Source organism: Pristis pectinata, chromosome 14, assembly GCF_009764475.1.
Source record: "Pristis pectinata isolate sPriPec2 chromosome 14, sPriPec2.1.pri, whole genome shotgun sequence".
NCBI lineage: Eukaryota > Metazoa > Chordata > Chondrichthyes > Rhinopristiformes > Pristidae > Pristis > Pristis pectinata.
Genome location: NC_067418.1, coordinates 27,230,698 through 27,256,230, shown reverse-complemented (window position 1 = coordinate 27,256,230; position 25,533 = coordinate 27,230,698). Strand labels below are relative to the sequence as shown.

The following is a 25,533-nucleotide window of genomic DNA, read 5'->3' as shown; positions in this document are numbered from 1 at the left end:
CCTCCCACATAGCCCCCTATTTTTCTATCATTCATGTGTCTGTGGACGTAGACCCCAAGATCCCTGTTCCTCCACACTGCTAGGAGTCCTGCCACTAACCTTATATTCTGCCTTCGAATTTGATCTCCTGAAGTGTATCACTTCACACTTATCCGGGTTGAATTCCATCTGCCATTTCTCAGCCCAGCTCTGCATTCTTTCAATATCCTGTTGTAATCTACAGCAACCTTCCACACTATCCACAACACCACCAACCTTCATCTCATCAGCAAACTTACTAACCCACCCTTCCACATCCTCATCCAAGTCATTTATAAAAAACCACAAAGAGCACGGGTCCCAGAACAGATCCCTACAAAACACCACTGGTCACTGACCTCCTGACAGAATACACTCCATCTACCACCATCCTCTGTCTTCTATGGGCGAGCCAATTCTGAATCCACACAGCCAAGTTTCCCTGGATCCCATGCCTCCTGACTTTCTGAATGAGCCTTCCATGAGGAGCCTTATCAAATGCCTTACTAAAATCCATGTACACCACATCCACTGCTCTACCTTCAATGTGCTTTGTCACATCCTCAAAGTATTCAATCAGGCTTGTGAGGCACTACCTGCCCCTCACAAAGCCATGCTGACTGTCTCTAATCAGCCTATGCTTCTCTAAATGCCTATAAATCTTGTCTAAGAATCTTCTCCAGTAATTTGCCCACTACTGAAGTAAGACTCACTGGTCTGCAATTCCCAGGGTTATCCCTACTTCCTTTCTTAAACAAAGATGTCTTTATTAGTCACGTGTACATCAAAACACACAGTGAAGTGCATCGTTTTTGCATAGAGTGTTCTGGGGGCCACGCTTCCGGCGCCAACATAGAATGCCCACAACTTCCTAACCTGTACGTCTTTGGAATGTGGGAGGAAACCGGAGCATGGAACAATGTTTGCCACCCTCCAATCATCTGGTACTACTCCTATGGCTAGTGACGATACAAAGATCGTCACTAAAGGCACAGCAATCTCTTCCCTAGCTTCCCTCAGTAACCTTGGATCTATCCTGTCCGGCCCCGGTGACTTATCTATCCTGATGTCTTTCAATAGTTCCGGCACATCCTCTTTCCTCACATCGACATGCCCCAGTATATCAGTCTGTCAAATGCCATCCTCACAAATGTCATGGTCTCTCTCTCTGGTGAATATCAAAGCAAAGTATTTATTAAGGACCTCCCCTACCTCTTCCGACTCCAGACACGTTTCCTCTTTTATCCCTGATCGGTCCTACCCTCACACTAGTCATCCTCTTATTCTTCACATACATGGAGAATGCCTTGGGGTTTTCCTTGATCCTACTCACCAAGGACTTCTCATGCCCTCTTCTAGCTCTCCCAAGTCCATTCTTAAGCTCCCTCCTAGCTACCTTGTAACTCTCCAGAGCCCTGTCTGATCCATACTTTCTAAACCTTAGGTAAGCTTCTTTCTTCCTCTTTACAAGATATTCTGCATCTTGTGTCAACCACAGTTCCTTCACTCTACCATCCTTGCCCTGCCTCAACAGGACAAACTTATCCAGAGCCCCATGCAAGTATTCCTTAAACAACCTCTACATTTCTGCTGTGCACTTCCCCAAGATCATCTGTTCCCAATTTATGCTCCCAAGTTCCTGCCTAATAGCATCATAATTCCCCCTCCCCCGGTTAAATACTTTCCATATCATCTGCTCCTATCCCTCTCCAAAGCTATGGTAAAGGTCAAGGACCTTTCTCCAAAATGCTCTCCCACTGAGATCTGAAACCTGATCAGGCTCATTGCCTAGTACCAGGTCCAGTATGGCCTCTCCTCTCATTAGCCTGTTCCTATGCTGTGTCAGGAATCCTTCTTGGACACACCTAACAAACTCTGTCCCATCTATCCCCTTTACACTAAGGAGGTGCCAATCAATATTAGGGAAGTTGAAATCACTCATGACAACAACCCTGTTATTTTTGCACCCCTCCAAAATCTGCCTCCCGATCTGCTCCTCAGCGTCTCTGCTGCTATTGGGGGGGGGGTCTGTAGAATACTCCAGATAGAGTGATCGCTCCCTTTCTGTTTCTGAATTCCACCCACACTGACTCAGTGGACGATCCCTCCAGGACATCCTCCCTTTCTACAACTGTGACACTGTCCCTGATCAGCAAAGCCACTCTCCCACCTCTTACCTCCTTCCTTATCCCTTTTGAAACACCTAAACCCTGGAATATCCAACAGCCATTCCTGCCCTTGCGACAGCCAAGTCTCTGTAATGGCCACCACGTCATAGTTCCATGTACTTACCCACACTGAGTTCATCAGCCTTGTTCCTGATACTTCTCGCATTAAAGTAGAGATGAATGGGAAAAGTAAACCAAAAGAGAACAAATCTACTAGACTGTGCCTACATCATAGAGTTGCAAAATAGCTGTCTAGAGTCCACCTCCTCAAGTCATTCCTAGCACCAGGAAAGGGTTCTTTGGTTCTTACCATTTTCAACTGTTTCAGTAACCTCACTCCTATTACAAGATCACAAAAGGGGATATTTGATGAAGATTGCAGAATATTTAGTTCTAGTGCAACTTCTCAGAAAAAGCAGTCCACTTCCAGGTGCAGCATGAATGAACAACACTCAGACATCAGCTCATAATTTGCAAGTCCCATACAATCACCATCTCCTCCCCTTGACATTAAAAATAAATAATCATCACCAGTCCTTCCTCAACATTTTGGGGGTTATTACTAATCAGAAATTTACTGGATCAGCCAAACTATATTGCAATTACACGAACAGCTTAAGTTCTGGGTATTCTGCACCAAATGACTCACCTTCTGACTTGCCACAGCCTTTTTATCATCTACAGGTGACATATCAGGGGTGTGATGGAATAATTTCCACTTGTCTGGGTGAGTGCTGCTTCAGAAAAAGCTGAACACCATCCAGCATATAGCAATACATTTTATAGGCAGGCTATCTACCACTTTAAACATTAACCCCTCCATTATTATCACATCATTTGTAGAGTGTATTATCTCCCACATACAAAGCAGGTCTTCAACAGGAAAACCAAATTTTTACCCTTTACTACGTAGGACAAAGGGATCAGGTACACAGGAAAACCATCAATAAGAAAATTATCGTCCAGATCACACAAGAGTACTGGTATTGGTTTTCAAATATATTTTACCCATTCATTGTTACTGGGTCTCAATATCAGAAGTCCTTTTCCAATAGCACAGTTAAGTATGAACACCAGACAGACTGGAGTAGGATCGAGAAGATAGCTCACCACCATCTTATCAGGGATTGGGCAACAACTTCTGGCTTTGCTAGTGATGTTCACATCCTGCAGGTGAAAATTAAAAAAGAGAATAAACTTGTCACAAAGTGAGAGCACCACGTGTTGAACCAATTTTTGAAAAAGGATTATCGTTTGATTAGAGATTATGTAGACTTGGCCCAAATTTTCCTCGAGTTTAGGCAAATGAATAAAGATCTTATAAAACATTTGATATTCTTAAGTAAGTTGTCAAGCTAAAATTTGGGGTGGTGATGTTTCTCTGATTGGAGGATTTAGAACTAGGAGTCACACCTTAGAATACAGGTTTGGTCATCCAAGACAGAGATAAAGAAAAATACTTTTACTCAAGAAATTCTGAAGCTTAGGAATTCTGTACCCCAAGCCAGGACATACTTGTTTATTGAGATTATTCAGGAGAACAATATATTTTTTTATTTTAAGAGACCCAGGGCACACAGACATCAGACGGTAGTAGTAGTTCAAGTAGATCAGTCACAATCTTTTGAAAAGCAAAATAGACACAAAATGGTCAAAGGCCAACTCCTTATTCTATATTATACTTGAGTGGTCATTAAGGATTTAGTTGGAGTGATATCTCACACAAGAAAGATTGCTGTGTTTAAAGAAATCAATCATTACTGTGCAATCATGCTCCAGTGCATCACTGCAGGAATTCTTAAAGTTGGCATCCTCAACCCAACCATCTTTGGTTACTTCATCAATGACCTTCTTTCCATCTTAAGGTCAGAAGGAAAGATACACATTGATGATTGCACAATATTCAAGTGAACTTCTAATTCCTCAGCAAATGAAGCATGGGTTGATAAATGGCAAGTAACATTCACATCACAAAAGTGTTAACCAATGATTATCTCCACCCATCCTTGACAGTCAATGGCTTTAACATGACCGAGTACCACACCATAAACATCTCAGGGTTACTACCGACTATAAATTCGATCAGATCAGCCACAAGAGCAGGTCAGGGACTAGCTTTCTTGCAGCAACTGACACAGCTCCCGATATCCCAAAGCCTTTCCAACACCTAGAAGGCCAAAGTTGGGAGTGTAATGCAATATTCTCCAAATGCCTGAACCTGTCTAGCTCCAAAACACTAAAGAACCTTAACACCATTCAGTACAAGCAGCCTATTTCTTCATCACCCCATTCACCAACCTAAACATTTGCTGCCTCCTCCACCACTCCACTCAATCAACAACAAAATGCATTTAATATCGGAGAATACCACAAGTACACATCCTAAACCTGCAACCTCTATCACCAAGAAGCACAAGGGCAGGAGCCACCAGCTACAGGTCTCCCTCAAAGTTGCACAAAATCCTGACTTGCAAAGGCAGGGCTGTTCCTTCATTGTCACTCCGTCTAAATCCTGGAACACCCGTTACCCAACCGTGACAGTATCTTTACCAGGACTACAACGGGGTGGGTCAGAGGGGGATGGAGCTTGGAGGGAGTGGGGGGGGGGGGGGGGGGGGTCGGTGCGGGGGCTGGAGGGGGTGGGGTGAGGGGGGGGGGTCGGTGCGGGGGCTGGAGGGGGTGGGGTGAGGGGGGGGGGTCGGTGCGGGGGCTGGAGGGGGTGGGGTGAGGGGGGGGGTCGGTGCGGGGGCTGGAGGGGGTGGGGTGAGGGGGGGGTCGGTGCGGGGGCTGGAGGGGGTGGGGTGAGGGGGGGGGTCGGTGCGGGGGCTGGAGGGGGTGGGGTGAGGGGGGGGGTCGGTGCGGGGGCTGGAGGGGGTGGGGTGAGGGGGGGGGTCGGTGCGGGGGCTGGAGGGGGTGGGGTGAGGGGGGGGGTCGGTCCGGGGGCTGGAGGGGGTGGGGTGAGGGGGGGGTCGGTGCGGGGGCTGGAGGGGGTGGGGTGAGGGGGGGGGTCGGTGCGGGGGCTGGAGGGGGTGGGGTGAGGGGGGGGTCGGTGCGGGGGCTGGAGGGGGTGGGGTGAGGGGGGGGTCGGTGCGGGGGCTGGAGGGGGTGGGGTGAGGGGGGGTCGGTGCGGGGGCTGGAGGGGGTGGGGTGAGGGGGGGGTCGGTGCGGGGGCTGGAGGGGGTGGGGTGAGGGGGGGGTCGGTGCGGGGGCTGGAGGGGGTGGGGTGAGGGGGGGGTCGGTGCGGGGGCTGGAGGGGGTGGGGTGAGGGGGGGTCGGTGCGGGGGCTGGAGGGGGTGGGGTGAGGGGGGGGTCGGTGCGGGGGCTGGAGGGGGTGGGGTGAGGGGGGGGTCGGTGCGGGGGCTGGAGGGGGTGGGGTGAGGGGGGGGTCGGTGCGGGGGCTGGAGGGGGTGGGGTGAGGGGGGGGTCGGTGCGGGGGCTGGAGGGGGTGGGGTGAGGGGGGGGTCGGTGCGGGGGCTGGAGGGGGTGGGGTGAGGGGGGGGTCGGTGCGGGGGCTGGAGGGGGTGGGGTGAGGGGGGGGTCGGTGCGGGGGCTGGAGTGAGGGGGGGGTCGGTGCGGGGGCTGGAGGGGGTGGGGTGAGGGGGGGTCGGTGCGGGGGCTGGAGGGGGTGGGGTGAGGGGGGGGTCGGTGCGGGGGCTGGAGGGGGTGGGGTGAGGGGGGGGTCGGTGCGGGGGCTGGAGGGGGTGGGGTGAGGGGGGGGTCGGTGCGGGGGCTGGAGGGGGTGGGGTGAGGGGGGGGTCGGTGCGGGGGCTGGAGGGGGTGGGGTGAGGGGGGGGGTCGGTGCGGGGGCTGGAGGGGGTGGGGTGAGGGGGGGGGTCGGTGCGGGGGCTGGAGGGGGTGGGGTGAGGGGGGGGTCGGTGCGGGGGCTGGAGGGGGTGGGGTGAGGGGGGGGTCGGTGCGGGGGCTGGAGGGGGTGGGGTGAGGGGGGGGTCGGTGCGGGGGCTGGAGGGGGTGGGGTGAGGGGGGGGTCGGTGCGGGGGCTGGAGGGGGTGGGGTGAGGGGGGGGGTCGGTGCGGGGGCTGGAGGGGGTGGGGTGAGGGGGGGGTCGGTGCGGGGGCTGGAGGGGGTGGGGTGAGGGGGGGGTCGGTGCGGGGGCTGGAGGGGGTGGGGTGAGGGGGGGGTCGGTGCGGGGGCTGGAGGGGGTGGGGTGAGGGGGGGGTCGGTGCGGGGGCTGGAGGGGGTGGGGTGAGGGGGGGGTCGGTGCGGGGGCTGGAGGGGGTGGGGTGAGGGGGGGGTCGGTGCGGGGGCTGGAGGGGGTGGGGTGAGGGGGGGGTCGGTGCGGGGGCTGGAGGGGGTGGGGTGAGGGGGGGGTCGGTGCGGGGGCTGGAGGGGGGGGTCGGTGCGGGGGCTGGAGGGGGTGGGGTGAGGGGGGGGTCGGTGCGGGGGCTGGAGGGGGTGGGGTGAGGGGGGGGTCGGTGCGGGGGCTGGAGGGGGTGGGGTGAGGGGGGGGTCGGTGCGGGGGCTGGAGGGGGTGGGGTGAGGGGGGGGTCGGTGCGGGGGCTGGAGGGGGTGGGGTGAGGGGGGGGTCGGTGCGGGGGCTGGAGGGGGTGGGGTGAGGGGGGGGGTCGGTGCGGGGGCTGGAGGGGGTGGGGTGAGGGGGGGGTCGGTGCGGGGGCTGGAGGGGGTGGGGTGAGGGGGGGTCGGTGCGGGGGCTGGAGGGGGTGGGGTGAGGGGGGGGTCGGTGCGGGGGCTGGAGGGGGTGGGGTGAGGGGGGGGTCGGTGCGGGGGCTGGAGGGGGTGGGGTGAGGGGGGGGTCGGTGCGGGGGCTGGAGGGGGTGGGGTGAGGGGGGGTCGGTGCGGGGGCTGGAGGGGGTGGGGTGAGGGGGGGGTCGGTGCGGGGGCTGGAGGGGGTGGGGTGAGGGGGGGGTCGGTGCGGGGGCTGGAGGGGGTGGGGTGAGGGGGGGTCGGTGCGGGGGCTGGAGGGGGTGGGGTGAGGGGGGGTCGGTGCGGGGGCTGGAGGGGGTGGGGTGAGGGGGGTCGGATCGGGGTGGGGTTCGGTGGGGGGGGGGGTCCGGTGTGGGGGGGGGGGTCGGAGAGAAAACAAACGCTGGGCTCTGCCGAACCACATCCCGCACAAGCAATCCCCATGTCCGTGGGCGCTTCCCCTCCGCAGGGGGAGGGGGGGGGGCGAGAGGGAGGCGGCGGAGTGGGGGGGGGGCGAGAGGGAGGCGGCGGAGTGGGGGGGGGGCGAGAGGGAGGCGGCGGAGTGGGGGGGGGGCGAGAGGGAGGCGGCGGAGTGGGGGGGGGGCGAGAGGGAGGCGGCGGAGTGGGGGGGGGCGAGAGGGAGGCGGCGGAGTGGGGGGGGGGGCGAGAGGGAGGCGGCGGAGTGGGGGGGGGGCGAGAGGGAGGCGGCGGAGTGGGGGGGGGCGAGAGGGAGGCGGCGGAGGGGGGTGGTGCTCACGTCGCTGCCGGCAGCCGCGCAGGCGAGAGCAGACTACATTTCCTATGCGGCCCCGGGCGACGGCCGGCGGAAGCGGAAGGCGGTGGGTGGGCCGGCCGGCGGGTGACGGGCCGCCTCGCGCCCCAGTATCCGGGCCCGGCGCGCGACGCCCTTCCTTTGGCGCCGGCGGCTGTGGAGGCGCAGCGTCCATGTGCGCAGCGGCGGGCCGCAGCCCAGAGGCCGACTGAACCGCAGCCAGCGCGGCCACTGCTCCCTCAAAACCTCCTTCCAAAACAAAAAGAAGGGAGAGAGGGGGGGACGCGACGCTGTTTTAAGTTTTTTTCCCCCTTTTAAACGTCGATTTTCCTCGAGAGCGCGGCGGAGAAACTTCCTATGGATCCGAACAACATTATCGAGGCCCTGAGGGGGACCATGGACCCTGCGCTCAGGGAGGCGGCCGAGCGCCAGCTCAACGAGGTAACGGAGCAGTCGCAGGCCAGGCCCCGGCTCTTGGCAGCTGACGGTGTGCGCTCGGGGTGAAATCAAGGCCTGGGACTGGCTGGCCGGCCGACCAGGCCTCAGTGTCGCGTCCGGCCTGGGCCCGGCGGCTGCGGCAGGCAGGCTGAGCCCGGGATTTTTGCACCTTCAAGTGGTCTTGGGAGTCGATTTATTGAGCTTCTAATCTGCAGGGATTGGTAACTGCAATAAATGGAATCAAAGTTAAACTTGCCGTTTGGGGTTTGTTCTCACTTCAGGCCAACGATGTGGCGTTCATGTAGCCAGTGGATGATGAGCTTTAGTGCGGGCACAGCATTCGTACCTGAGCCCCGGCAACACAACCGTCCTCATACTTGTCTGTTAAGCAAAATCATGGGTTTTTAAATGTTTTAACCACGTGTATATTTCTTTCCTCCCTCATTTATCGTCATTTTGCATTTAACTCCTTCCGCCAAATGTAACTTTTCCACAGCTTTATCAGCGCATTAATGAGTAAAGAGTGCACATCGACTTGTCCTGCTCGATAACGCTGATGACAAGCTTTCTATTGTTCAACGACAGTGTTGGCCGGGGTGTTAGTAGTTGGGGTAAAAGAAAGAAGTGTTAGTTTGTGGGCAGACCTTAATCAATAAAAATTTGTATGATTTGTTACAGCCCATTTTCTTGTAAGTTTTGTTATTACATTTGAGCAAGTTAGATTTTTGATTTGCTAAATACATTTTTGATGTCAACCAAACTTGCAATTTCTGCCCGACGGTGCCTTCTGTCTGGCATTTCAGAGCCGCTGATTCACATAGCAGGGGCAAGTGTAACTTGTCTACTGAGTTCTAATAAACGATTTATTGGAATTCATTGAAATGATATGGGGTCCAAGTTGTCCTTCACAATACTCATTTTTCCTCCAACTGGATTTTTTTTTGGGTGGGGGGGAGATGGAACTCATGAATACTGTTGACTTTTTTTTAAAGAAAAGCCTATCAAATTAACTGCTGCACATCTCCAGGACATAGAGGTGAATACTGGTGACCTTTGACCATGATGATATCCTCTTGTCCAATTTGAATTGGCCATTTAAGGGTGGGGAGCTTGACCACAATCCAGTATATAACAGGAAATATTGGACATACTTGGGTCAGGCAGCACCTGTGGAGAGAAACAATTAATGTTTGATGACCTAATAAGAAATTATTACACACTTTGTTATAACACTTGCATTTTGTCACCAACTCCTAGTTCTCAAATTCACCTTCATCTTGGATCAGTTTTTGATGCAACAAATCGTTTGCTTTGGTGAATTCTGCTTATTCTGCAGTGCATTGTGTCAAGAAGGCAATAAATAACATACTGATCACAAACCACCCATTCATATCATGCTTAAAAACAATGTAAATTGACTAGTCATTCAGTGAAGGTTATATTCTAATTTTTAATTATGTTAACAGTAAAATACAGTGCATTAAAGATTTTGGGCACGTGATTGCTGCACCCTCGTTAGAATAAAGGAGCTGGCTACTTTAGAAACATCTCCCCATGTTTCTGTCATTCTTTTTGGTAAAATTGGATAAGTGTTGGATCAACCTGATTATGAGAAGTACATTTTTGTAAGAAATGGCTGAAGTATTAGATGTCAGCACATTATTGGTGCAACCTTGCTTTTGGTTACCTTAGACTTTAGCTATATGATCATCTTTAAATCTGTGTTAATCCTTTGGGTTTTCTTGGAATTTTCTTTAGGATTTTCTGCTTTTCCTATCTATTGTTTATTCTGTGAGCCACACAAATTTTTTTTGGTCATTTGCCTTATCCATGACTTTCGAACTGTTTTAATACATGGCTGCTTATTATTATGTTTTTGGCGTGAAAGAAGAATCTCTACATCTAAAATATTAAGTTATCTAATATCTGCACAGGTGTTGAATGATCTGTTTCTATTACTTCCTGTTTTTGATTTTTCCTTTTAAATAGACTGCTTTTGGAGTGGGTTTGTGCTGAGTTAGCATCCCTCAAACAAGATTATGATTGGAATGACTACTTTTGACCTTTATTCCTTCAATTTTTTCAATAATTCCTGTTGAAAGGTGTGACCATCTGAAGGGTTTGAAATGTTGTCCAAAAATGAATAATTTGTTAATCCCTTACTATCAATCTCTCAATTGATTAATTGCTACTGAGTGTTTAACACATCTAGTTGTTGTAAGCATACTTGATCAGTAATCTTATGAGGAAGACAGTTGGAAATATGGTAACAGATGTTCCTGAGAACTTGGTTTTTAATATTTTATACGAGAGAGCATCAACACAGTAAGAGAAAATGGAAACTTGAATTGGCAGATGGATTGTTGCACAGTTCTTTCAGCACTTGAAGCTGCATTCACTTCAAGATTAATTTCTAGTTAAAATTGGGGTGAAAGTGTCTTGGTGAAGTGAGTTTGAGGACTGTTAATCTTCTGGGAAAGAATCTAACATAAAAGATGGCACAAAATTCCCTCACTCAAGGCAAAAATTATTAAAGATTATGGACTGGAGAAAAGTATTTCATTGGTATTGTGGAAGCTGCTCATCCAAAATTAGGGTTGAAGTGCTTTGAGAGTGCCATATTGTCAAGATGAGTTAGAATAGAAGGGACTTTGCAGCACAGCCAGCTTTCCTGGAGGAATGGTGGGAACATTGTTTGCTGATGTCCACTGTTTCTCACCACTGAATCCTCTACTGTTTTAATATAGAAATCTTGGTCTGCAGTTTGTAAGTAGGTATATCATTTAAATGTGTTTAATAGATTATATTTTTTGCTACTACAGGCGAACAAAGCAGTTACCTTTGTATCAACGCTGCTTCAAATCACAATGTCAGACCAACTGGATTTGCCTGTAAGGCAAGCAGGTATGTGATTAACACCAGGCAGAGGAGCCTAAAGAAGACCTAAATTTGATATTCTATTTTACTCATTATACGTTTTCTATCTGTTTGTTCTTCATGTTGCATCAGATTATGGTCAAAAGCAAAATAATTTGGGACCATAAAATAGTGGGTATAACATTTGAGATTTTCCATGTGCAAAATTAAATTGGTTTATTATTATCACATGTACTGAGGTACAGTGAAAACTTTGTTTTGCATGCCATCCATACAGATCATTTCATCACATTAGTACATTGAGGTAGCTAGTAAAGGGAGAAGTGATAACCGAATACCAAATAAAATGTTACATTTAGAGGAAAAAGTGCAGTGTAAGGTGCAAGGCCGTAACGAGATAAGATGGATTCAACCTCACAACCTATCGTTCTTGGGAACTGTTCAATGGTATTATAACAGTGGGATAGAAGCTGTCCTTGAGCCTGGTGATATGTGTTTTCAAGCTTTTGTTATCTTCTGCCCGATGGGAGGGGGGGAGAAGAGAGAATGTCCAGGTTGGGTGGCGTCTTTGATTGTATTGGCTGCTTTACTGAGGCAGCGAGCAGTATAGACAGAGTCCATGGAGGGGAGGCTGGTTTCCATGATGTGCTGAGCTGTGTCCACAACTCTCTGCAGTTTTTTGCCATCTCGGGCAGAGCAGATGCCCTACCAAGCCGTGATGAATCCGGATAGAATGCTTCCTATGGTGCATTGATTAACAATTAAGAGTATCAAAGGGGATATGCCAAATGTCTTTAGCCTTCTGAGGAAGCAGAGGAGCTGGTGCACTTTCTTGGTCATGGCATCTACGTAAACTTGGACCAAAACAGACTATTGGTGATGTTCACTCCTAGGAACTTGAAGCCCTCGACCTCAGCGCTGCTGATGTAAACAGGAGCATGTGCACTGCCCCTCTTCCTGTAGTCAATGACCAGCTCTTGTTTTGCTGACATTGAGGGGAAGGTTGTTGTCATGACACCATGCCAGTCGGCTCTCGTTCTCCTTCCTATACTCCAACTCATCGTTATTAGAGATATGGCCCACTAAGCTGGTGTCATCTTCAAACTTGTAGATGGACTTGAAGCAGAATCTGGCTGTGTAGTCATGAGTGTATGGGGAGTAAAGTAGGGGGCTGAGGACGCAGCCTTGTGGGCACCAGTGTTGAGGATAATTGTGGCAGAAGTGTTGCTGCTTATCCTTACTGATTGCAGTCTGCTGGTGAGGAAGTCAAGGATCCAGTTGTGAAGGGAGGGTTTGAGTCCCAGGTCAAGGAGTTTGGAGATGAGTTTGAATTATAGTATTGAAGGTGGAGTTGCAGTCAGTAAACAATAGTCTAACATAGTTGTCTTTACTGTCCAGATGCTCCAGGGATGAGTGTAGGACCAGGGAGATGAATATAACTAATCAAGTGTATGAGGGAATCATTTCACTTTGCCCAACTTTAATAAGCAGTCACCCATCCCCTTCTTAACTCGTCTTTGTCCAAATTTTCAGACGCCCTCCCAATCTCTTCTTGGGCTAGTGTCTAGTTTTCTTGGCTGTTTGATTATTTTGAAGTGCTTTTGTTCTTTAAAATGTTATAATCAGCGGAAAAACTATTGGCAAAATATATTATTCAGGTGTAGTTCCATAATAAGTTTATAGCTTTATAGTTAAGCTTAAGCAAACACAGAGATTTTTGTTTATTGGAGGACGTTTACTTGTTCATATGGCATCAACAGACAATCTAAAACCCACTCTTTGCATGTGACAATTCAGTACTTTGGTGCAGTGTTGGACTATACACTTCAAAAAAAAAGAATTTGTTCTTTATCCCTCACTGCAGGAACAGCAGAAATTGCCTTACTAACCCAGCTATCTTAAGTTATAGCACAGTGGTGCAGTAGTTAGTGCACATAGCTCCAGGGATTTGGGTTCAGTCCTTGGATACTATTACTGCAGAGTTTGCATGTTCTCACTGTGACTACATGCGTTTCTTAGGTGCTCTGGTTTTCTCCCATATCCCAAATGTATGCTGGTAGGTTAATTGGTTACTGTAAATTAGTGCAAATTGATGGCCAAAAGAATCAAAGACGAGTTGATGGGTATGTATGGGAGGAAGATAAGTTGTAGTGTTATATGGAAATACGAAGGGGAATGGGTCTAAATGGATTGCTCCCTGGTAGCTAACACAGACCCACCGGACAGAATGTTCTGAGTATAGGTTGGAATAAACCAAAGTACAGTACTTCAATGGCTCGTGTGTCAAGTGTGGCTTTAGCTACTTTAACCATTAAATTGCATAAATAGAGGATATTTAGCCATTTTAACTATCAATTTGTCTCCTCTTCCCTGTTCTGTATCTTTTTTCTCAAATTTTTATTTTGTATGTAAAATTTTATTTTCAAGTCTTTATATTATTCACTTGAGTTTAATTTTAAGAATAAATTTTGCTTTCTGACCATCTATTTTCAAATATATATTCTTGGTAGAGGTAAATACTTATTTTCCAAAAAAATTATTAGGGCTTGAAGTGTTTGGAATTAATTGATGTTAACAATAAACTCTGAAGGCTTACTTGGAAGAATTTTTTTTAAGCTATCAAATCACTAGCAATGAATAACTTGCAGAATTCAAATTTGGCTTTCAGGGTGCTATACAAGGCCATCAAAAACAGTGCATGTGTTAGTTGTGTGGTGGCAGTGGGGGAAAGAGTAAAAGCAAGGACAAAAATGTAAAGGTGTGTGTGATTACATGGAAGATGATAAGTTTTGCTGGAATTGTTTAGTTTAAGGGATTTTATTCCAGAGGCTGTGTTGCCTCGTAGATATTTTGTGATTCTCAATTATTCAACTGGGCAGCTAACAGCTTGGTAAAAGAAAACCAGTCAGACATCATGTCTGATTGGATCACTTTTAGTGCTAAACCTATTTTCTAGCTGATTGCAGAGTAGGCTCACTTAAACTCCTATACATGTTTGAATAGAGCACTGGCATGAATAATGTAATCCACTGCCACCTCAAAGTAAGCAGATTTAAATCTAGCCTTTTATTATGGTAGCTAATGTGGCAAGTGACCTAGGTGCATATTCCTCTGAAATCATGGTAGGTGTACTTCAAAACTTGCCACTTCAGCCAATGACTTTATGAATGTGTTGAGAACTTCTCAAAACAATGTTGCTAGAAAGAGGAAGTCGCATAATATACAATTTTCAAGTTAGCCATTATAGTATTCCCATTTTTGTTCTTGTCATCATTGAATATAAATGGGACTCCCAAAACTGGATCACAGTGTACATCAGGGATTTTATCAAATGGTTTGCATTATTCCCTATGTTTGCATGCATTGCAAATCATTTTCCAAGACGACTGGCAAATTTTTGCTGCAAGGTTGGCGTGAATGTTGCAGAATTCTTGCTACATGAACAGTTTTGCAAAATAGTTCAAAGGGGCTCATCTTGATTCACCCTGGTTCTCGATTGCACCATTGCCTGATAAGCCTTCCTCTTCCTTGTGCTTTGTTTTCATTTTAGTTGATTTCTATAAGGGACAGATGTTTTGCTCATGAATTTGAGACTGCACTTTTTAATTTTATGTACGATGCTTTGAAATTTGGCGGTACTCAAGCAATTTTTTAAGGAAAGGTGTTGACGTATAAGTAGTGAATCAAATTAATTTTAATTACTTAATACATTTGAATTTTGATTTTTGTAGTTGCAGAAGCCAAAGGTTGGTGCACTTTATTGGTTGAAGTTTTTGAATAACCAATAGTAATCCATTTTAATACCATAAAAAATTCTGAACTGAAGCGGAGGTAAAAATTTTTAAAAAAGACAACCCAAGTGATGTTATGGATACTTAAAAATTAAAATGAGGTGGGGAGAATACTTAATTTGATGCCCATTTTTAGTTCCAAGTATGGTCCACTGTAGCACTGATACCAACCAAGTTCGATTCCCAGTCTTCACTTGTGCTTAAGCTGGGATTTGAATCTGGCAGCTGTAAATGGCAAGTGGCATGTCAATGTTTATCTTTCAAACTGGCCACCTCTTACCATGCTTCATCTAATCCCATCATAGTAGAAATAAATGCCATTGCATGGCTTGCTCATTTGTAAGAATTGTCCTATTCTTCCTATTAAAATGTCCCAAATTCACTTTTGTCTGTGTAGAAATGTATTTAGCAATTAGATGCCCATTCTTCGTCCTTATTAATATACTTCCACGTTTTGTTACATGTATTTTCATTGCCGGCAAAAGAAAAGTTTCTGCACACTTAAAATTGTACACCTGATTTTTGAAGCCCAAATCAGTTGTGTAAATAGTAAACAATAGTGCCCAGCACTAATTTCTTCCTATTTATTGTCAAACTGACTCTTAGAGTTCATCAAACACCAATTAAAAAGTTTTGTATGTATCTGTGTTCGGGTGCTGAAAATGACCAGCTTTTCATCTTTCAATTCATTTCCCTGTGGGTGTCAAAAGTGTACAGTCTGCACAGAATTTGTAAACAATTCGAAGCATTTTGTGAACTACCACTTAATTTACTTTGTTTTTTTGGTTTTTAGAATCACCAGTGAAGAACTACAAGCTGCACTAAATCTTGTTTAAGAACTGCATTTTGGGTATAGACTTTAATTTTGACTAAGTCATTCCATTTTCATATAATGGTGCAGAGGCACCATTAATCATACACGAGCCAATGTTTGAAGCCTCTGAAACCAGGAGTGCACCTGCAGATTAGGATGTACTGTGTTAGTGCAATTAATATAAAATTGTACAGAAACTGCACACAAGCAGCAAATCAGATCAGGTTCATGTAACCTGACTATTGATTTTTTCACTGCTAAATGACCACTGGTTCTCACTAAGAACTAGGTTTAATGCAGCAGTTTAGAAATCTCTGTAAAGGCTGTTAGTTTGAATGGATATGTCAAAAAACAGAGAAATGCATTATCAGTCCTTAGATTTTCACATGGTAGGCTTTGGCAGTCTCTCAGAGTGTGTGTGGCTTGCTTCCATGTGGGTTCTGAGGTGGCTAATGAAGTCAATATGGGAACTGCAGAATCTTTTGTAAATTGGTAGGTAATTTTGGGGCAGTGTGGGGGTTGGGAGGAGTCCATTCCTAAACCAGGGCCTCCGTGTGCTACAGCATAGCCTCAAAGTTGTCAATACTATACAAAATGCTACTCCACTTCAGGAAGTCATGAACCAGAGTCATTGGTGCTGTTGCGATTCTTTGAGGAGGTTTTGAGTATATCCTTCAATCTTTTCCTCCGTTTGCCTGGTAATCTTTTCCCACGTCTGAGCTTGGAATAGTATGTCAGTTTCAGGAGTCTGAAGTTGGACATGCAAACAATATGGTCTGCCCAATGGAGCCAATCGAGTGTAATTGAGACCTTGATACCAGGGATATTGGCCTGGACACTAATTTGATGATCCTTCAGGTGAATTTGGAGGTTTATGTAGAGAGAGCAGTGGTATTTTTCCCATTATATTGGGGGTGCCTGATGTAGGTGGTCCAGGCCTCAGAAGCAGGAGGGCAGAGCTCCCTTCTGCCCAGTAGACCAAGAATTTTGTGCCAAGTCTGAGGGCTTGATTGTCAAATTTTCTTTCCCTCAGATAACCAAAGGCTGTGTTGGTGCAAAGGTGGTATTAATTTTCATTGATGTTTATCTTTGCCAAGAGGTGGCTCCCAAGGTATTGGAAGTGGTCCATGGTTTCCAGGGTTTGGCTGTGAGCCCTTATCAAACAGTGTTGTAGAGCAGCTGGAAGAGGGTCTTTACTTTGCATCGTGGATCAAACAGGCTTTGATCAGGTTGAATGTGGCCAGGAATAGTGGCTGGTGCTGCCATCTGCAATTTTCTTTGAGTTGTCCCACAGTGAGGATTGTCTCTCTGGCTGATGGAGCAACTTTATGGCTATTAGGAGGAGGCAGTTGAGGATGGCCCTGGCAACAACTTTCCCTCTGTCAAACAGGGAGGCCACTCTGAAGTCACCACAATTAGATTTGTCTCCTTTCTTGAAAATGGTCATTATTATAGCATCTCTGAGGCACTCTGGGATGTTGCAGCATTGGATGCTTTAATTTTATAGTAAATTTATTGGATTATTCTTCTCAAGCATGTTTCTTTTTAAATGCCTGGCCTGCTGTGAATTAATTGCTCTCCCTAAATTTCATTAACACTAACACCCTGTTTGAGTTTAGCGATTTGAGAGGGCAGTGGTCACTTGTGTTTACATTGAATCTTTAGCATAGTCAAATAAGATATATTGCTATAATGCTTTGATAGCCAACTAAGACATTTGGATAGATGACCAAAAGCTTGGTTAATGAAAGGTTTCATGTCCCTGCTTGGAGGAGAAAGGATTGAGAAATTTAGAGAATTCCAGCATTTGTGGCTCAAGCAGCAGTGAGAACATTGGTGCTGGCACAGATGTGCAATGCACAAGAGCACAGATCTTGGTGTTTATTCGGTGCAAGAGTTGAGAAATTAGGAGGACAAAGTCATGGAGGGATTAGGATACAAGGATAACTTCTAAATTGAGGCATTGCCAAATTGGGAACATGTGCAATTCAGTAGTTAGATGGGTAAATAGGTCTTAGTGTGTGTTTGACTGCAAATGTTCAAATCTATGCAGAGTTGCAAGCTGCTCAATAGAGTATTTGAATATTTGAGTCTGGAGCTAACAAAAGGCATTGAGATTTCAGCAGATGAGTTTGGGAAGGAGGGCAAATTAGGACATGTTCCTGAGATAGAGATTGTGGTCTCAGTGATGGAGTAGATGTATAATCAGAAGTTCCTCTTCGGATCAGCTATGACCCTGAGTGCAACTGCCAGTGTGGGAAATAAATTGGGGTTGGGAAACTGTTGTAAGAGAGTCCAGTGGTCATGGCTGTGGCCGCCTTGTTGCCTAATTGACGTAGGTTGAGAATTGGCTATTGGGCTGATGGCAAAGAGGGGGAATAGACAGATTATTCTCAGGCTATGATAAGTGGGGACCACAAGAATCAGTTTTACCCCCAGCTATTCATAGTCTATGTTAACAAGTGGATAACAACATGGCACATAGAAAATATGGTCATCCACTTTGATGCAAAAAGCAGAGTATTTGTTAAATATTTGAGAGGTTGGGTTGTATTGATGTGTACAAGTATATCTAGGTCCTTTTAAGCAAGTCGCTGTAGGCCAATATGTAGATGCAATAAGTGATTGGGAGAGAAAATGGTACGTTAGCATTTGTCATAAGGGTGTTTGATTACAGAAGTAAGAAATTCTTATTGCAACTGTGTAGGGCCTTTGTTAGACTGCATCCAAAATATTTTGGTTTCATGCAGAAAGGATGTACTTGGCGTAGAAGGAGTGCATTGATGACTTAATCCTGCTGGCATCTAAAATTGGAACTATTTTGTTATAAAAGACATTTAGAAGTCAAAGCTTTCATTTTTATAACCATACTCAAGGTATTAGAAGTATCTACATTTCTAAAAAGTGCATAGAAGGTCAAACAAAAAAGGAGGAAAATTGAGCATTTGAGTGGTTAATCAAAATGATCCTTTTGCAGGTAGGGAGAAGGTGGCATAGTCAAATTGTTAGAGGAAATAGCTTCACATGAAAGGATATATACTCTTAACTCAAATGTAGGCTTTGTGTAGTAACAAAGTAGAATCCATCATGAGGGTAAATGTGTATGAAGGGGTGGATCTGCTGAAACAACCCATTCTGTTACACTACTGTGGTATGCTGCCACATTGGTAATCAAAAACATGAGCAGAGCTGAGTAAGAGTGTTGCAGTTGAGTCTGTAGAGTTCTGGTTAGGTAGTAGCCTGTGCTCTAACATGGGAGACCATTGAGCTAACCAAAAGTTGGATGAAGAATTAAGTGCAAGTGTAGGTACAGTTCACTTGCTCCACTTACTGGCAGTCAACCAAGTGCAGGTTGAACAAAGCACTGAAGGTTTAGGTTGCAACCGGAAATATTGATGTAATTTAAGAGCAGAGGCAAGATCAAAGAGAGCTGGGTGGTTCAGTAGTACTGACCAAGAAATGTTGATGCCATTTTTATGACAATTTCAGTGTTTGTAATTTCACTTCAGAGCTTCCCTTCTACACTTGAAAGTTTATATGTTTACTGCTTTAAAATAAGAGGATTATAAACTATTTTCTTTCTCATTGTCAATTATTGTGGCACCCAAAGAACCTTGCCTGAATGGCCTTTTTTTTAACATGTAAATTTTGTTATTGGGCAATTTCATTATAGGATTGTAATTAAAGTATCAAACTTGCCTGGTACTGTGTTTGTCCAGTAAGCACTTTTCAAAGGGATCACAGGCTGATACTTTTGATCATTACCCAAACTAATTTTTCAATTCAGAATAATTGTCTTGAAATCACAAATGGGTGTGCCTATACATTATGCATAGTTTGTTTCTGCACCTCCAAAATCCTTCAAAATAAAATTTAAAAGTACAAGAGACGGGAATGAAATTGTAATTACTTAAGCTGTGGTATAACACAAAAGGCCTCTGATAAATCTGACCAGAACATTCTTGGAGATGAGCTAAAAATGGAGAAAGTTCCAGAAGTGTTTTGTGAGTGCTCTTTTTTTTAATTAAGCCATCACCTTATTTCAGTTGCAGCCAATGATATGGCACCTATACACACAAGTATTTTTTAGGTTGCTATACCTCTTGTTCATAATGAGAAATAATGGTATTAATGCATCCTTACATCCACTGCAGTCAACTGAGTTTTATTCCTTCTGTTAGAGAAGTTCAGATCTACTCTACTACTTTGGTTCAGTGGTGATATTTATTTCCTTGCTCTGTTTCTTGTACTGTTTAATATTTGTGCAACAACATAACTTAAAATGTACTTGTAATCATTGTACTTGTAATTCATGTCATTTCCATGGTATTTAGTTTTTTGAAAGGCAGACTTACAAGTACTTGATGTATCTTGATATAAATTAAAGTTGCCTTTTGCAGTAAGATTTATACGTAGAACAACAATTTATGTTCGACTTGCATTTGGAAAAAAAAAACAACTTAAATATCACATTCCCATGCTTTTCCTGCTTCAATAGTTTGTTTTCAAATTGAGAATTTCTTAACCTTGTAGCCAATGTTTATGTGTGTTTGTGTGTCACTTTTATCTACAACTATAATGGAAGCTCTTTCCAAATCCTCCACTGGCAGGAAAAAGTGGACAAACCAAACAATGTCAGAGCATGTTAATGTGCAAATAAAACATTGATTGTTTGCATACATGTAAATTATGCAGAGAAGCATACTATTTCACTATCTGTGATGAAGTAACCTGTTTATAAATAAATGGTACTGTCAGCGAGCTTTCTTGGCGTTCTGGGTTACAAAGGAAATCAATTCTGCTAGGGCTGCATTTGTGAACATTAGGTGAGGATGTGTTTGTGTGTTCCTGTGATACCTGGAAAAACCAGGATCCTCCTTTAGTTATATTTTGTGTGAATAAATGATATGTTACTGGAAGGTGAACTTGAGTAGCAGCAAATGTGGGGAGGGGTGTGAGGGAGAACAAATATTGTAGGTGTAGGAAATCTTTAAAAACAAAACTGAGTGCTAGAAAGGCTTGGGTCAGGTAAGATCTATAGAAAGAAGGTTAACATTTTGGGTCAACGTCCTTCTGTTGGAACTGGGTGAGAGCAAAAAGTAATGGTGTAGTTTGTTTTGATGTAAACCTTTGCTTTTTTTTCTTTCTCTTGCCCTATTACATCTGAAATTCATGATTTCAGCACTTGACTGTGATTTGCTATCTGGTTCATTCAGCTTAATTGCATAATCAGCTTTAAGTTCTTGAATGTTAAGTCATCATTGTCATTCAGGATTGTGCGAGTTTCTGTGGTATATTCCATCTACAAATGTACTTGTGCTACTGCAGGAACACCTTGCAGACCTGGGACCTCAAACACCAAGAAAGGAGAGAACAGCAGGCATATAGGAACACCACCACTTGCAGGTTTCCCTTCAAGCTACACATATTGTTTTCATTAATAGGTCCAACTCTTAGAACTCCCTACACAACAGCATTCATGGGAATACTTTCACTAGAAAGGCTGCAGTGCTTCATTATGGAGAGAGAATGGATAGTCTGGAGCGAAGGAGGCTAAGGAGTGACCTAATAGAGGGGTATAAGATTATGAGAGGCTTAAATAGGGTAGATAATCAGAATCTTTTTCCTATGGTAGGGGTATAAAAACAAGAAGGCATAAGTTTAAGGTGAGAGGAAGGAGTTTTAAAAGGGATTTGAGATTAGTTTTTTTAAACAAGGAGAGTGGTTGATATCTGGCTGAAGGAGGTGGTGGAGTCATAATTACCTTATTTAAGAGACCTTTAGACAGGAACAAGTAGGCAAGGCATAGAATAACCTAATGTGGGGAAATGGGATTGTGTGTAGATGGGCAAAAAGATTGGCATGGACGTGGGCAAAAAGATTGGCATGGACGTGGGCCAAAGAACCTGCTTCTGTGCTCTGTAACTCTGACTGCACAGGGTCTTCATTGTTTATTGGTGTTGGCAAGAACAAAGGGTATCTGAACACACTATCTTGTAAGTACAATGCAGGTTCTAATGTTTGCTTTTCAGAGCACTTGCCTTTAGTACAAGTGGCTGAATTTTATGTAGGAAAAAGGGAGACTAAAAATGTGATAGAAATTGAGCAGCAGCTGACAGAAACTACACATGCTGCTGTCTATATTGCTTTGCTCCAAGTGTTTCCTTTATAATGGGACTTTGTAAAGAGAATCAGGATAGAAATATACTGAGCAATAATGCATTGCTGAACTTATGTCATTTTAGACACGGTCGAGAGAAAGTTGAAGCATATCCATTCAAATTAAGTCAATTTTTAAAAGTGACTTTGTTCACTCTAAAAACAAATCAAAAACACCAAAAAACAACAAAAATAGCGTTGTCCTCCTTCAGTATTTTGTTAATGTTGCAGACTTAGAGTAAAATGCTAGCTTGCTTGTCTGTTTCTAGCATCTTTCCCTCTATCTTTGATGTGATTTGACATTGAATTAATTTTTCTGACTGGCATTTCCTGGTTCAGACTCTGCGTTGCTCATTAATGATTCTTCTATCAGACTCCAAAAGTTGGTACACAGTTGCTAAACCTGTTTGCACAGGTTTCAGATTTCCTGTAGAGGGCTCCTTTCTGAAATGGTATTCAAATACGGTAAATTGTATTGCAAATTCCTTTCGAACCTTTATGCACAACAGGACCTTCCCACTCAAAATGGCAGCACTTTTCTGAGTAATGCTTTGACAGCTGTTTAAATCATAGCCTGAGACTTGTCAACTGTCAAAAGACTTCAGTTGTCTCTGATATTCATGAACACTGGAAAAATAACCAAAAACTCTTAATTCATCAGTCTTGTGCCTATCACTGTGGACCTGTTTCTCTTGAAATGAAGTCAATGAAACTTTGAAGCTTGTGCTGGGTTAGATTTGGTGAGCAGCTTTCTTGGTGTAACTGTTGATAAACCGGAAAGTTGGTGCTAGACTCCACAAGGAATTAATACTGCGCTGTTAGAAAGGCAGCAGAGATAAGAGGACAGGGAGGAAGATTGGGACTTCAGTCTTTGTGAGAATAGCCATTAGTATTTTGGATTGTCAATATGGCATTCCTGTTCCTAAAATTAAAAATATACCATTGCAATAAAAAGTCTATGGATAAGCTGATCGAACGGTGGGTGGCATCATTTTGTTGCTGAGAACTAAACTCAACCTGTGAAAGCTGTGGAAATATTTGCTTAGCCCAAATAATTGTAAATGATTTATGATTTTTGTGTATGTTGATCAGCTCCTGAAGTTAATAAGGGTTTCAGCTGTGATTTTTATATCTTGCAATTTGTGTTCAAGCCCCACTCCAGAGAAATGACCATGTAGGTTAGGCTGGTGCTTCTATTCTGCATGAGTTTGCATGAAGCATTAAATTGGTTTCTTAAGTGAATATAAAAGACCTTGGTGTTATTCAAACAGCAGGGGAGAGTTCTGGGGAGGCTATCAATCGCCATTTAGAGAAGTTAATCTAGATATTTTACATAGGAATTTTCAGTACAGAAAATAGTTGTGCAGCCCAACAGATGTATACATTTCTGCTCCATGTAAGCGTCATTCAATTTTACTTGCTGTCATCCTTTTGACATAATATTCTATTCCTTTTTCTTTCATGGGATTTTGGTTGATTCATTTGCAATTTTAGTATCCTTTACTAAAATTTAAGTTGCTGCTCCATCTAATCAAATGCAAATATTTAGTACTACATGAGTAATCTTTTTCAGATCATGTATTCTACTTAGAATTAGACATCATTAATCAATTTTCGTAGCTGATGTTATGTAATTTCAAATATATTAATTCCCTTAGGTGTAATTTACTTGAAAAATACAATTACACAATTCTGGGCCGAGCGTGAAGCTGCTTCGAGTGATGTGCCATCATTTACTATACCAGAGGAAGATCAACAGTTCATCCGTGACAACATTATAGAAGCTATAATTCAGTCACCAGAGTTGATAAGGTTAGTAATTTTAAAAAATATATATACGTTATTAATCTGCAGTAGCCACGTGAAAAAAAAATCTGAACAGTAAATGTCACCATTCCATGAGAAGTCACTACAATGCCTTCTAAATGCTTGAAGGATATATTTAGGCTCTTAATATTTGAGGTCCTTTTCAGCTTAGGCTAAGATGGTTTGTATCCAAATACAAGAGAAGCCATGGGCAACTTTTTTTGCTGATGGAATTGAATTTGCCAATGATAGTCTTAAATAGTATTTCACTCCTGCGTCTACTTTAGTCCTATTCCATTCCAGGGGCTATAATGTTGGATCATGGTTCTGCATGATGATCATGTCAAGTATCCCTTCGAAGTGGTTGCTCTTTAGTTGTAATTCTTATGGTATGTGTTGAAGTCTTGTACCTGGAGGTGAGGGTCTGGTTTGACCCCATTTATGTGATATTGACATATCCACATTAGTGAAGAAGTCATGGCCAGGAATCCTGGTTAATTTTTAACCTCTCTAACTCGTGTTATTATCATCTTATGCTGTCAAGATTCCAATCCATAAGCATATTTCATTGAGAGCAATTTTCATTCCACTGCATGTTGATTGCTAATGTCTTAATCTGCATTGTTGTGTTGGAGTGCTGATTGACAAGTCGATAGCAATAGCTTAATACCCGTATTCCCGTGCTCCCTTTAGGCAAGTCAGGGTCCAAATTCCCTCACTCCCTTTTAAACTCTTTCACATAATAGAAATTGAAATGGGCACGAGAAATATTTTCACTGGCATAGAGCTTTTTTGTAAGAGAAATAGGCATAAATGGGGAGAATGATTAGAAAATCAAATGAGAAAAAGGGGGTTGAAAACTGCACATGAGCGCCACATGTACTTTGTTTTTGGTTAGTGGACAAATGCTGTAGCTATTGTATTTGGGTTTGTTATTTTGGCTGTACTATAATTTAAAACTTAACTGTTCAGCATAGAAAAGTTACATTTAATTTTTGAGTTCTGTATCATGTTTATTTATAGAACCGTGATGCAGTTTATTTTTGTGAATAGCTGGTGTTATCTCATTTTTTAGAATTAATGCTGGTCTATTTTTGTTTTAGGGTACAACTTACAACATGCATTCACCAAATAATCAAGCATGACTATCCTGGCAGGTGGCCAGCTGTTGTGGAAAAAATAGGTTTCTACCTACAATCTGACAACAGTGCCTATTGGCTTGGGATCCTTCTCTGCCTCCATCAGTTAGTGAAGAACTATGAGTAAGCTCTTCATATATTTTTGCTTTGAATAGTTTCCATCTGGTTATTGCAGCTGATTAAATCAAATAGTAATTTACTGTAGACCTGTGTGTTGAAGATCTGCTTAAGATATCTCCTAACCATCTACCCAACTTTCTCCAGCTCTCATTTCCCAAAAAACATTTCCTGGCAGAATGGCATTTTGGTAGCTGGTAATTATTCACGCCATTGACATGTATGTAAATAGCACAAAATGCATGGGATGCAACTGTGAAGAACACCGCAACCTCAGACTCAACCAGGACGCAGTCTACCTAGGGAAACTGTTTATTGTGGCAATTTTATACATAATGAGGGAATGCACATTTCATGTGTGGGAATATTTTTCTGGTGTTGCTTTCCCTTTTAATGCTGTTTTGCATATTATGTGTACACAGGTACAAGAAATCAGACGAACGTAGTCCATTGGTGGCAGCTATGCAGCATTTCTTGCCAATGATGAAAGATCGATTTGTCCAACTTCTCTCAGATCCTTCAGACCACTCTGTCCTCATTCAAAAACAAATCTTCAAAATTTTCTATGCACTGGTTCAGGTATTATAATAGAAAATGAAATGGCTTCTGCCTTTCTCTGTACTTAGATTATTATCTGTTTTTTGGTTAACTAATCCAACACCTTGGAAATGGCTACTCCATCCTTGCCCCAATTAATGAAATGTTTACCTAAGGTAAACTAGTGCCGATCTTGAGTTCACACACATACCATCCCTGCCATTGGTCAGTGGAG

The 25,533-nt window shown here is 44.5% G+C and overlaps 2 protein-coding genes across 4 annotated transcripts in view; one reads left to right on the top strand and one right to left on the bottom strand.

Annotated features, from left to right (window-relative positions):
• The window catches only part of tmem41b (transmembrane protein 41B), a 35,171-nt gene extending 27,496 nt beyond the window's left edge, over positions 1-7,675 (bottom strand). Inside the window, exons 1-2 of one of the 3 annotated variants that reach the window (XM_052029613.1) lie at positions 7,606-7,675; positions 3,297-3,353 (exon numbers count right to left, since the gene is read on the bottom strand). The gene's annotated coding sequence lies outside the window, so the exon portion shown is untranslated. Of the gene's footprint in view, positions 1-3,296; positions 3,354-7,605 lie in introns of those variants that run through there. The other 2 variants (XM_052029612.1, XM_052029611.1) reach the window with 2 other exon arrangements.
• Positions 7,676-7,912: 237 nt separating this feature from the next.
• Positions 7,913-25,533, top strand: part of ipo7 (importin 7) — a 43,639-nt gene continuing 26,018 nt past the window's right edge. The window contains exons 1-5 of the mRNA XM_052029604.1: positions 7,913-8,061; positions 10,881-10,962; positions 23,358-23,511; positions 24,609-24,767; positions 25,184-25,340. Of these exons, the coding sequence (XP_051885564.1) occupies positions 7,978-8,061; positions 10,881-10,962; positions 23,358-23,511; positions 24,609-24,767; positions 25,184-25,340 (636 nt within the window). The 5' untranslated portion in view covers positions 7,913-7,977. The remainder of the gene's footprint in view (positions 8,062-10,880; positions 10,963-23,357; positions 23,512-24,608; positions 24,768-25,183; positions 25,341-25,533) is intronic.